At 41.6% G+C, this 13730-nt stretch overlaps 1 protein-coding gene across 1 annotated transcript; it reads right to left on the bottom strand.

Annotated features, from left to right (window-relative positions):
- Window positions 1-11797: 11797 nt before the first annotated feature.
- LOC131626013 (uncharacterized) lies at window positions 11798-13360 on the bottom strand. Its single transcript, XM_058896838.1, has 3 exons — window positions 13023-13360; window positions 12576-12914; window positions 11798-12494 (listed from the first exon to the last, which is right to left on the bottom strand). The coding sequence occupies exons 1-3, from the start codon at window positions 13358-13360 to the stop codon at window positions 11798-11800; spliced, it is 1374 nt and encodes a 457-aa protein (XP_058752821.1).
- Between the last annotated feature and the right edge of the window lie 370 nt (window positions 13361-13730).

Here is a 13730-nt window from a genome sequence, read left to right as displayed (position 1 = left end):
GATTAACTGCATGGCCCTACAAACGATTCACAATGCCTTGGGCAGAACGTAGGAATTATGGCATGATAAGAAATGTAAAACAAGAAATTTACTCCTGAGCTTGTGTGACTTGAATGACATCTTCAATATCCTAGTTGCGAGGTATCTCTCCAGGAATACTTGGACAAATCTAGCTATCAAAATCGCAATCACTATCCACCTCCTCGCCATTGGCAATGGCATTAACCTGACCATTCTGAATGACACCACCACTCACAAACTTGATCGGGCTGAGGATATCAGGCTTGAGCGATGTATTCTGCCTCCTCGGGCTGAAACCAAGACCATTCTTGTCAAATTTGGGACGCACATCAATTACTTGCCCCCAGCCTTCCACCTTTCCCGTCTCAACAAACACCTGAGCGTCTTTCAGGGAAGACATAACTGTTTTTGGCTTCGTTATCTCAAAAAGAGGAGTTCTCACAGCATTTACGGCCTCGAATGCTTGAAACGGCGTCTCGTGTATTTCAACTTCGATCTCCACATATCGGAAAGAAGACAAGTGACTCATGATATAATCCTCCTCACCACAAACTGTCACCACTTTACCATCGACTGGATACTTCAACTTCTGATGAAGAGTGGATGTCACAGCGCCAGCCTTGTGAATCCAGGGTCGTCCCAACAGACAACAGTAAGCAGGTTGAATATCCATTACATAAAAAGTCGTGGTGAATATCTGAGGACCAACTTGGATTGGAAAATCCACTTCTCCGAACACAGACCTCCTTGAACCATCAAAAGCTCGTACCACCAATTCGCTGGGCCTTAACTCAACACCAGCATAGTCAATTCTCATGAGGGCTGATTTGGGAAGCACATTCAAGGAAGAACCTGTATCAACTAGAACACGAGACAAAGTCGTCCCCTTACACTCCATCGAAATATGCAATGCCTTGTTATGGTTTCTCCCCTCAGGAGGAAGATCACGATCAGTAAATCCCAAACCATTTCCAGCTGAAATATTGTTGGCCACCGCCTCTAACTGATTCACAAATATTTCCTGGGGTACGTAGGCACCATTCGGAATTGTCAAAAGAGCATCTCTATGAACCTCCGAACGCATCAGCAATTGCAAGATGGAAATCTTCGATTGGGTCTGACCCAACTGCTCGACAACTTTGTAATTGGATTTCTTGATGATTCTCAACAACTCCTCCACATCCTTGGAAGATACAGCATTACCAGGCGCCCCATTCTGAATTGGACAGTGTAACACCCTTCTAACCCCGTGGCAATTTAAACAAATAATCAGAGTAAAAACATACACACAAGGGTGCACAATTATTTAAAATAAATAAACCAATCATGGTCAATGTCATGCTTCATTAGGAAACGGTTCACCAAAACGTAATCATGTTTATTACAGCGGAATACGAAACATCATCAACAACAACCAAACAGAAATATAATCCAGCTCATAAAACTCTAAAACTCTCGTTCCCCAGTGTTACAAGACTAGAGCATGACTGACACGACCCAACATAAATGGATAAACTCTACGAGTCATCCTCACCAAGCACTAATGCCACTACTCCTCAATCTGAAAATGACAACATGTAAGGGTGAGTCTCATTCTCAATTAGTAAATATTATGCAATTCATAAATAACAAGCATCATAATATACCGTTCACCCAATTATACATATTCAGATTCACACAATAATGGATTACAATACATAACACAGAAATCCATACAATCATGTTATGACGAAATGCAATGACACAACCGACACTATGCATGTGGTACCAATAAACCGTGGAATCAATCCACCTAACCGATCTACGCCTCATCGAGATACGGCCCACCGACACAATTTCCGCACTATGGGAAATATGTCCACCAACGATCCAAAACATCACCGGGATCCAACATCGAATGCATATGAATGAATGAAACACACATAACATACTTAAAACATCACCGAATCACGATGAACAATTCATCTCAATACCACATCACCGAAATAGTATGTACATGTTTTCAACATCATTCAAACAGTCATGCATTCATCACAATCATAATAATAATCACAACCAATTCATCATCACATCAAACACATTGTCACACCTATCTCATATGCACACAATGTTCAATTCTCATCAAGTAATTAAATCAAGTTTTAAAGAAAGAAAGTCGGCCACCGCCCACATTCATCATTCGTCATATAAAACATTTAATTACTTGCACAACGCTCAAAACGACACTAAGAAATGATACACGGATCAAAAGATACGTTATTTTAAAGTTTTATAAATATTCACACACAGCAAGGTTCGCTCAGCGAAGCAAGACAGAAGCGAATCCTTCAGACCTCCGCTCAGCGGACCACTAGTGACGTCCCACAGAAGTGAACTACGTTGGGACCTCCGCTCAGCGGACCCCCCTCCGCTCAGCGGACCTGCGATTTCAGCAAACCCCAAGTCTGCGACAGACCCTGCGATTTCACACCCTTTTCACCCAAAAACGATTCCAGACATCACATACAGGCATACAATTATCATATATTCAATTATACACCACAAAACATCATTTAAACGCATTATTAACCAAATAGTTCACACAATTATCATCAATTCAATCCAATTATAACAATCTAACCTAACAACCCCAATGTCTAATTGAATCAAACCATACATCAATCTACCTATTACCTAAGACCACATAAGAGATACTAAAAGGAAGAGTCCCCCCTTACCTCGATGAATCTCTTGAATGTTCTCCTTCCAGTTCCACGTTCTTGCCTCTTTCTCTTCTCTTGCCCTTTTCACGTGTTCTTCCTTTTTCCCCAAATGGTTACTTTTTCTTATTTTATGAAAAATAAAATAAAATAAATTAACCACAACTTAGTAAAAGGCCTAACTAATTAGCACCCCTCTTTTACTAACATCACACCATAAGCCCAATAGCTTTACTCCATCATTTTCCAATTAAAATACTAAAATTCCACTTATTTAATTTAAATCCAAATCAAATTAATAAACTGAAATTATGGGGTGTTACAACTCTCCCGCACTAAAAGAGTTTTCGCCCTCGAAAACATACCTTAGACGAAAAGTTCCGGGTAAGAGTCCCTCATCTGGCTCTCTAACTCCCATGTAACATTTCCACCGGCTGGTCCTCCCCAAACAACTTTCACCGTTGCTATCTCTTTACCCCGTAACTGCTTCACTTTACGATCCTCAATCCTCATAGGTAATGTCTCTACAGTCAGATTATCTCGCACCTGTACATCATCTACCTGACTCTCATGAGACGGATCCGCAATGTATTTCCTCAACTGAGATACATGGAACACATCATGCAAATTAGCGAGTGCAGGCGGTAAAGCAATCTGATAAGCAACCTTTCCAATCTTCTTAGTAATCTGAAATGGACCAATGAAACGCGGAGTTAACTTCTTCGACTTCAAGGCTCTCCCAATGCCAGTCATTAGAGTAACTCGCATGAACACATGATCCCCCTCCTTGAATTCAATATCCTTCCTTCTTTTGTCATGGTAACATTTCTGACGACTCTGAGAAGCTCTCATCTTCTCCTGAATCATCTTGATCTTTTCTATAGTTTGTTGCACAATCTCCGGTCCAACCACCACATTCTCTCCAGATTCGTACCAACACAACGGCGTTCTACATCTCCTACCATACAATGCTTCAAACGGAGCCATACCAATACTCGAATGATAACTATTGTTGTAGGTAAACTCAATCAAAGGTAAGTAACTATCCCAAGCACCACTTTTTTCCAATACACATGCCCGCAACAAATCCTCTAACGATTGAATCGTTCTCTCCGTCTGACCATCTGTCTGCGGATGATAAGCAGAACTCAATCTCAACTTAATATCTAAGGCTTCTTGCAATCCTGTCCAGAACTTAGAAGTAAACCTCGGGTCTCTATCTGACACAATACTAGCCGGAACACCATGCAAACTCACTATCTTCTCAACATACAACTGAGCCAACTTCTCCATCGGATAATCCATTCTTATTGGAATAAAGTGAGCAGATTTCGTCAACCTGTCCACAATAACCCAGATAGAATTACAATTCTTGCTTGTTCTAGGTAAACCAGATACAATGTCCATAGAAATTCCATCCCACTTCCAATCCGGAATAAACAACGATTCCATCAATCCAGACGGTTTCTGATGTTTAATTTTCGACTTCTGACAAATTAAGCAAGCATAAACAAACTCAGCAATTTCCTTCTTCATTCCAGGCTACCAAAACAACTTCTTCAAGTCATGATACATCTTGGTAGCACCAGGATGAATACTCAATCCACTTCGGTGTCCTTCTTCCAGAATACTCTTTCTGATCTCAGCAACATCGGGTACACACACTCGGTCTCCAAACCTTATAACACCATTCTCATCGACTCGAAATTCACCTCCTCGACCTTGGTTAATAAATGCCAACTTATCTACCAAGCCAACGTCAGATTTCTGCCCATTTCTAATCTCCTCAAGGATGCTATTAGTCAACTTCAACATTCCCAACTTAACACTGTTGGAAGTACTTTCGCATACTAAACTCAAATCTCCAAATTGCTCGATTAACTCCAATTCTCGCACCATTAACATAGACATATGCAATGACTTCCTGCTTAATGCATCAGCAACCACATTTGCTTTACCAGGATGGTAATTCAAACCGAAATCATAATATTTCAGAAATTCTAACCATCTCCTCTGCCTCTTATTAAGTTCCTTCTGATCGAAGAGATACTTCAAACTCATATGATCGCTGAATACTTCAAATCGAGAATCATAAAGATAATATCTCCACAATTTCAACACAAACAGCACAGCCGCCAATTCCAAATCATGAGTCGGATAATTCCTTTCATGAATTTTCAACTGTCTTGAAGCATAAGCTACTACCTGCTTATCTTGCATCAAAACACCACCTAAACCCATCAGTGAAGCATCACAGTACACATTGAAAGACTTCGCTGGATTAGGCAAGATTAAGATCGGAGCACTTATCAATCTTTTCTTCAATTCTTGAAAACCTTTTTCACATTCTGAATCCCATACAAATACCTGTCCTTTTCTTGTTAACTTAGTCATTGGTAACGCCAACTTTGAAAATCCTTCAATGAACTTTCTATAGTAACCTGCCAGACCAAGAAAACTACGAATCTCTAAAGCATTCTTCGGCGTTTCCCACTGAGATACTGCTTCTACCTTCATAGGATCCACCGCGATACCATTCTTCGAAATTACATGGCCAAGAAAACTTACTTTCTTCAACCAGAATTCACATTTAGACAATTTCGCATACAACTTCTTCTCCTTCAATAGCTCAAATACCACTCTCAAATGCTCTGCATGTTCTTCATCACTCTTCAAGTAAATTAGAATGTCATCAATGAACACTACCACAAACTTGTCAAGATACGGGTGAAATATCTTGTTCATATACTCCATGAAAACACCAGGTGCATTAGTAACACCAAATGGCATAACAGAATATTCATAGTGTCCATACCTCGTTCGGAATGCCGTTTTTTGAATATCTTCCACCTTCACACGGATTTGGTGATATCCAGACCTCAGATCAATTTTGCTAAACACACAAGCTCCAACCAGCTGATCCATCAAATCATCAATCCTCGGCAACGGGTATCGATTCTTGATTGTCACCTTGTTCAGCTGTCTATAATCAACACATAGTCTCATTGAACCTTCTTTCTTCTTAACCAACAGTACCGGTGCACCCCACGGTGACATACTAGGACAAATAAACTTCTTTTCCAACAATTCCTCTAATTGTTTCTTCAGTTCAGTCAATTCTGATGCCGACATGCGATAAGGTGCCATCGACACAGGACTAGTTCTAGGAACCAATTCTATAGCAAACTCCACTTCTCTTTCAGGTGGCATCTCATTAACATCTCCTGGAAATACTTCCGGATACTCATTCACTACTCGTAGTTCACCAGTATTATCGCCCCCTTTGGCTTCCATCGAAGAGCACAACATAAATACCACTGCTCCATCATTGACAGCTAAAAATTCATCTGTTTGGCCGACATAGTCAAATCCTCAACACTAACCTCTTCAGGAAAGATAACTGTCTTCATAAAACAATTGATATGAACTCGATTAAATTGCAACCAGTTCATCCCCAAAATGACGTCAAGTTGTTCAAGAGGAAGGCACACTAAGTCCATTCCAAACTTTCTACCAAATATGTCAATAGGACAGTTTAAACAAGCAGAAGAAGTAGTTACTGAACCCGACGCATGAGTGTCAATAACCATACTTCCATGAATGACAGATATTTCTAATCCCAATCGTTTAGCACAATCCAATGAAATGAACGAATGAGTCGCTCCAGTATCAATAATGGCAACTAAAGGTGTGTCATGGATAAAACATGTACCTTTAATCAGACGATCTTCCGGAGTAGTCTCTGACCCAGACAAGGCAAAGACTTTTCCACCAACCTGATCCTTCTTCGGTTTAGTGTAGTGTGGACTGATGTGACCCTCTTCGCCGCAATTGTAGCAAGTCACGATCTTCACCCTACAATCAGAAGCAATATGACCCGTCTTACCACACTTGAAGCATTTCTTTTCTCCACTCTTGCACTCATTCCTTATATGCCCAGTCTCACCACAGTTATAGCACCTAACGGGAGCCCCAGAATCTCCCCCACTAGGCCTCTTCCAATCCCCAGCTCTAGGATTTCCTCTACCATATGGCTTACCTCTATCCATAGGCTTCTTACCTTTCTTGTCAACCAACTCGCGAGAGTGAGATGACTTCAGCTTAAGGTTATCCTCTTCGAAGATCCTACTACAGTCCACCAAATCGACAAATCGCCGAATCCTCTGATACCAGATTCCTTGCTTGATCTCATCGCGAAGACCATTCTCAAACTTGATGCACTTTGAGAATTCACTAGCTTTGTCATTGTTGTAGTGAACGTAGTACTTCGCCAACTCAACAAATTTCGAAGCATACTCTGGTACCGTCATATTACCCTGAGTCAGCTCCAAAAATTCGATTTCTTTCCTGTCTCGAACGTCTTCAGGAAAATACCTCCTCAGAAACTCTCTTTTGAACACAGCCCAGGAAATAGCTACACCGTCAGCACCCAGTTCAGCTCTAGTAGCCACCCACCAGTCATCAGCCTCTTCGGACAACATATGAGTACCATACCTCACTTTCAGGTTCTCAGCACAATCGATGACTCTGAAAATCCTCTCGATCTCCTTAAGCCACTTCTGAGCACCTTCAGGATCATGCGTGCCCTTGAACAACGGAGGATTGTTCCTCTGAAAACTGTTCAGCTGCTTGTCAGCACCAATCACAGCTCCATTGACATTCCCTCCCAGCAATCCAGCAATCATGCCCAAAGCCTCGGTGATAGCATCGTCGTTTCTTCCACCTCTTCCAGCCATTGTTCTGCTAATCCACAAAGTAATTCCATTAGAATCAAAGTATCGACAGTGATAACTCGCACTCGTCGCATACAAAAGGGAAAGACTAACACTAAGACTCTGGTCACAACGACCGACTATGCTCTGATACCACTATTGTAACACCCTTCTAACCCCGCGGCAATTTAAACATCATCAACAACAACCAAACATAAATATAATCCAGATCATAAAACTCTAAAACTCTCGTTCCCCAGTGTTACAAGACCAGAGCATGACTGACACGACCCAACATAAATGGATAAACTCTACGAGTCATCCTCACCAAGCACTAATGCCGCTACTCCTCAATCTGAAAATGACAACATGTAAGGGTGAGTCTCATTCTCAATTAGTAATTATTATGCAATTCATAAATAACAAGCATCATAATATACCGTTCACCCAATTATACATATTCAGATTCACACAATAAAGGATTACAATACATAACACAGAAATCCATACAATCATGTTATAACGAAATGCAATGATACAACCGACACTATGCATGTGGTACCAATAAACCGTGGAATCAATCCACCTAACCGACCTACGCCTCATCGAGATACGGCCCACCGACACAATTTCCGCACAATGGGAAATATGTCCACCAACGATCCAAAACATCACCGGGATCCAACATCGAATGCATATGAATGAATGAAACACACATAACATACTTAAAACAACACCGAATCACGATGAACAATTCATCTCAACACCACATCACCGAAATAGAATGTACATGTTTTCAACATCATTCAAACAGTCATCATTCATCACAATCATAATAATAATCACAACCAATTCATCATCACATCAAACACATTGTCACACCTATCTCATATGCACACAATGTTCAATTCTCATCAAGTAATTAAATCGAGTTTTAAATAAATAAAGTCGGCCACCGCCCACATTCATCATTCGTCATATAAAAAATTTAATTACTTGCACAACACTCAAAACGGCACTAAGAAATGATACACGGATCAAAAGATACGTTATTTTAAAGTTTTAGAAATATTCACACACAGCAAGGATCGCTCAGCGAAGCAAGACAGAAGCGAATCCTTCAGAAATCCGCTCAGCGGACCACTAGCGACGTCCAACAGAAGCGAACTACGTTGGAACCTCCGCTCAGCGGACCCCCCTCCGCTCAGCGGACCTGTGATTTCAGCAAACCCCAAGTCTGCGACAGACCTTGCGATTTCACACCCTTTTCACCCAAAAACGATTCCAGACATCACATACAGGCATACAATTATCATATATTCAATTATGCACCACAAAACATCATTTAAACGCATTATTAACCAAATAGTTCACACAATTATCATCAATTCAATCCAATTATAACAATCTAACCTAACAACCCTAATGTCTAATTGAATCAAACCATACATCAATCTACCTATGACCTAAGACCACATAAGAGATACTAAAAGGAAGAGTCCCCCCTCTTTCTCTTCTCTTGCCCTTTTCACGTGTTCTTCCTTTTTCCCCAAATGGTTCCTTTTTCTTATTTTATGAAAAATAAAATAAAATAAATTAACCAAAACTTAGTAAAAGGCCTAACTAATTAGCACCCCTCTTTTACTAACATCACACCATAAGCCCAATAGCTTTACTCCATCATTTTCCAATTGAAATACTAAAATTCCACTTATTTAATTTAAATCCAAATCAAATTAACAAACTGAAATTATGGGGTGTTACAGAGAGTTTTGATCATCAGTCACCACATGTTTACCTTTGTCCTTAGCCAAAGCATTTGCATTGTTGTGTACAAGCTGAGGAGAGAATACCCTACCACTGCGAGTGATCCTACCAGTACCGGCAAAATTAGCAGTGTTTGCAACTGCGACCTCCACAAATTTATCTTTCAACTCATCCACTTTCTTCGTACCATAGTAGTACACATCTGATCCATAGTGCCAAGGTATGGCCTTCTCACTCTCATATGGAATCGGCCCCGGGACAGTGATCATCAATGCCGCTGGTTGCCCTGCATAGGATATGACAATAGGCATTTGAACAGGCACCTGGATACTGATAGGAGCCACAGGATCATATGGAATGTCAATTACCACCACCTCATCATTTGCAACCCTCACGTTTCTCCTCTTTCTATAGAATTGGAGAGGACCTTCATCCATCAATCTCTGAACCATACTCTTCATATTAAAACAGCCCTCCGGTTGATTCTTGCAATTCTCACAGCCGACACCACAACCCGGGAAGATGCCACTATTAGCCAGATGTTGCTTCACAGACACAAGAGGGAAAGTCAAACAGCCCACATCAGTCACAAAACTTATCCCTTCATCCTCAATAGCATTCACACCTGCGCCTCATCCGTGGGTAGGCATAGGGTTGTTGACAATGTTTGGTGTCAGAGTGAATTGAATAACCTTTTGATCCAACAAATCTTGGACTTTGTTTTTCAATGCAATACACCTCTCTGTATCATGTCCAGCAGCACCAGAATGGAAAGCACACCGTGCATTCGCATTATAGTCCGGAGACTGACGATCCGGAGCATTCGGAGCGTCTCTCAAAGTGATCTTTTCAATGCTGAGCAAGTGCTGCAACAGCTGAGCATATGTCATAGGGATCGGATCAATCTTTCTATCCCTTCTCTACTGATACTGGTTATTTTGGTATTGAGGGCGCTGCTCCTGTTGTTGTTGTTGCTGCAACATAGGAATAGTAACAACGTTAACTTGAGAATTGCTTCTTCCTTGGCCACTTCGCCCATACACAGCATCCGTGTTTCCTTCTTTCTTTCTGGTATAACCCTCTGACGGTTTCTTTCCACCAGTAGAACTAGCGACACCACCCAACTGTATCTTTCCCATCTTCAAGCCCATCTCGACACGTTCACCACATCTAACCATCTCAGCAAAACTTGCAGAAGTACTACAAGCCAAACAGTAATGTCCCGACAGAGTGCTTGTGAACATATCAATCATCTCGCGCTCAGTCATTGGCGGCTGAACTCTCGCAGCTAACTCACGCCATTTCTGAGCGTACTCCTTGAAAGATTCTTTGGACCCTTGAACCAAACTCTGCAGCTGAGTCCTATTGGGTGCCATGTCAACATTGTACTGATAGTGCTTAATAAAAGCCTCGATAAGATTACTCCATGAATGAATGTGAGCACGCTTGAGTTGCATGTACCATTCCATGGAAGCTCCAGCCAAGCTATCTTGGAAGAAGTGCATCAAGAAACCTTCATCCTCTGAGTAAACCGACATCTTGCAGTAATAAGCCTTAACATGAGTCAAGGGACAGGTAACTCCGTTGTACTTGTCAAAGGTAGGAACTTTGAACTTTGGCGGAATCCTCACGCCTGGCACCAAACCTAGATCATTGATATCCATGCCCAACACCCCTTTTCCTTCAACAGCCCTCAAACGCTCCTCGATCAGACGATACCTTTCAACTTCCACCTGCGCACCCTCAACGCTATGCCTAGACAACTGATCAACATTCTCGAAGTTGAAATCCTGATTACCACGATTCTGATTATCTCTCCTACCCAACAGACGAGACGGAGGTGGTGGAGGGAAGCCCTGATTTTGGTTTAAAGGATTATAAGCCACATAGTGAGGACGCCTGAACTAATTCTCATCATAATGATCGTTAATACGGCCCGACACATTGTCAAACAAACCATACTGATGTCCGTCATTTTCAGTCCTCCTGGAATTCTCGATGGGAACTTGCAAATCCTCTTGACCCCTGGTGACGTTAGCCAACGCCTCCATAAACTGTGCCATCTGTGCATTCATCTGTTCAGTTAACTGAGTTCGCATCTCAGCCATTTGCTTCTGTATCTGCTTCATCTGTCTTCGCTAATTGCTTCAAGTTGGATATGAATGAATTGCCGTCTTAGAACACCTTCTGATAACAAAACAGCGAGACATAAGATATAAGACTTGCAAAACCTGCAAATGTATGACATGTATGACATATGAATGATATGTATGAAATGTTTGTCAATTTTCAGGTATCCAAGAGTTCATCCCACTTTCAGATAGGACATAGAAACCCTGATACAAAATATAATCGAACAATGATCCACATACGAGAATACTTCAGCAACAGAGCATATTTCATTCAAACATAACTGCGACTTTGAGTTCGTACAAACAAAACACATAATCGTGCCACACAGTGCTCATAAGGCACACAAAAGAGGTCCAAAATATCAAAATGCGACCCCATCCAACAATCCTGGATATGGGCGACAAACAATCAAGAATAAACAGCAAATCAACATCCTGGACCAAACAAAACCATTCCACAGCAGCGCTAGGATCGTCTGATAACAGAATGAGCTCCTCCATCTCCTCTCCGTTGGGCTCGGAGTCTTGCGAGCTCTTCTTCAAGTTGAGGTGACTTGGCCTTTTCTTCCATCAATTGCTTTTTCGAATCCTGCACCTTTCTCTTGCTATTGTTTTCAGACCTTCGCAACTTCACACATTCTTGCTGTTTTCGGTACAAGCTTTCCTCCATTAAGTCATGAGATTGCCTTGGAGCACGTGTCATGCTTGAACCTTCACCTTGCGCATGCTTGAGCTTACGAGCCAATTCCGCCTTTTCTTGATTTCGAAAATAACTCTCCAAGCCAACCTCTTTGTCCTTTGCTTGAAGTTTGATGTTATCCGTCTTGGCTTGAGTATAGAGCTCAGCAGCAACTATATCAGACAAGACCACAGGAGGTTGTTCGTACAATGGATCCGACCTCGCAAATGGCAACAACAAATCTGCAGCTCTTGCATCGACCCACTCCCTGTAAGGACCCATAGCTACAGGAACCTTCTTACTTAGAGTGGTTTGATCTCCCCTATGGACTCTAGTCCAAGAAGACGCTATCTTTTCTAGCTCCAAAGGATCTTTACCATCGGCAAAGTACACTGATTCAAACGCTTCTACATGCTTCTGAGACCCTTCCATTGCATATCCCAATTGACGGTAAGCGAGCGTGGGATTATAACTAATACAACCTCTGGTTCCCATAAGAGGAATGTTGGAATATTGACTGCAACTAGTGATGATGTTCCAAACCTTCCCCACACAATAATTTCACCTGATGTCATAAGATGTGAGGTTAACAATCCTATCTGACCACGGAAGAGAACTCTTTTTGAGCACAAATGGTCCTTTCACCGGCAAATGTAGCATAAACCAACGATACAACAACGGAAGACAAGAACCAACAACATATCCTCCCTTCTTATTTCTAGAGTGGATCGCAAAATAGGCGTCTGCAAGCAACGTTGGCACGGGGTTTTTGTTCATGAAGACACAAATCGCCGACAAACTCACAAATTTCTCCCTTGATGGGAACAAGACAATGCCGTAAATCATGATAGCAAGCAAACGACTAAAATCAACCCAACGCTCTTTCTTAGCCGCCTCCTCAGCCCTACTAATTAGAAAGCAAAGATAGAAACCAGGAACACCACCCGATGATTTTCAATTTCTTTCCACCTCCCTTATACCCATATGAAGAGCTTCAGCTATTATTTCAAACCTCACGACCTTGGGAACTCGAACGAAAGGTACATCATCAGTAATTCGGATGTTGAGTATGTAAGAAAATTCCTCGAGTGTTGGGACCAGTTGATAATCCTGGAATGTAAAACATCTCAACTGTGGATCATAGAACTGAAATAGGGTGATCAATGCCATCAGATCAAAAGATGTGTTGAGGATGGAGAGCAAATTGCCATAATCATGATTGAAGTTACGGAGAACCTCCCCTTTCAGACGAGAACTCAAACCTATCAACCCAGAAACATCAATAGCCGGAATCTTGTAAGCGCCGGTGTGTCTCGTACGCTCTTTGACAGTATTGGAAGAGATGTCCATCTTTTAGCTTGAATGAACTCTTGAATGGCCCTGAAAAACATGACATGCAAATGCTTGTTATTATTTTTTTTTGTGCATCATTTTTTTGGAAAAGTAAATATGCAATGATGCCAGGTGGTGGGACTTTGGATGTCTCCCACCGGACATGTCTGGATTTCCTCAAAGTTACACGACCCGGGTTCAAAGATTCGGCATCAATTCGGAACTCCCCGTAGATCACGGGACACAATCGCTAGAATCAGAACCATAATCACCCTCATGGAAACAAAACCACTCGAACAAGAACCAAGTAACCCTCAAACGAGAACGGCGGTAACCCTCGAACAAGAACCAAAGTCACCATCAATGTACCTGTTAAGCAATGATTGAT

The sequence above is a fragment of the Vicia villosa genome, unplaced genomic scaffold, assembly GCF_029867415.1.
Source record: "Vicia villosa cultivar HV-30 ecotype Madison, WI unplaced genomic scaffold, Vvil1.0 ctg.000253F_1_1, whole genome shotgun sequence".
Taxonomy (NCBI): domain Eukaryota; kingdom Viridiplantae; phylum Streptophyta; class Magnoliopsida; order Fabales; family Fabaceae; genus Vicia; species Vicia villosa.
Note: the sequence above shows the minus strand (reverse complement) of the source record. Positions and strands in the feature narration are given on the sequence as shown.

Excerpts from the sequence above, each read along its gene's own strand:
- LOC131626013 (XM_058896838.1), bottom strand. The coding sequence starts at position 13,360 with ATGGACATCTCTTCCAATACTGTCAAAGAGCGTACGAGACACACCGGC. Across the intron at positions 12,915-13,022 it reads CGAGTTCCCAAGGTCGTGAG|GGCTGAGGAGGCGGCTAAGA; the intron begins GTTTGAAATAAT and ends TCTAATTAGTAG. Across the intron at positions 12,495-12,575 it reads CTCACATCTTATGACATCAG|AGGTTGTATTAGTTATAATC; the intron begins GTGAAATTATTG and ends TATGGGAACCAG.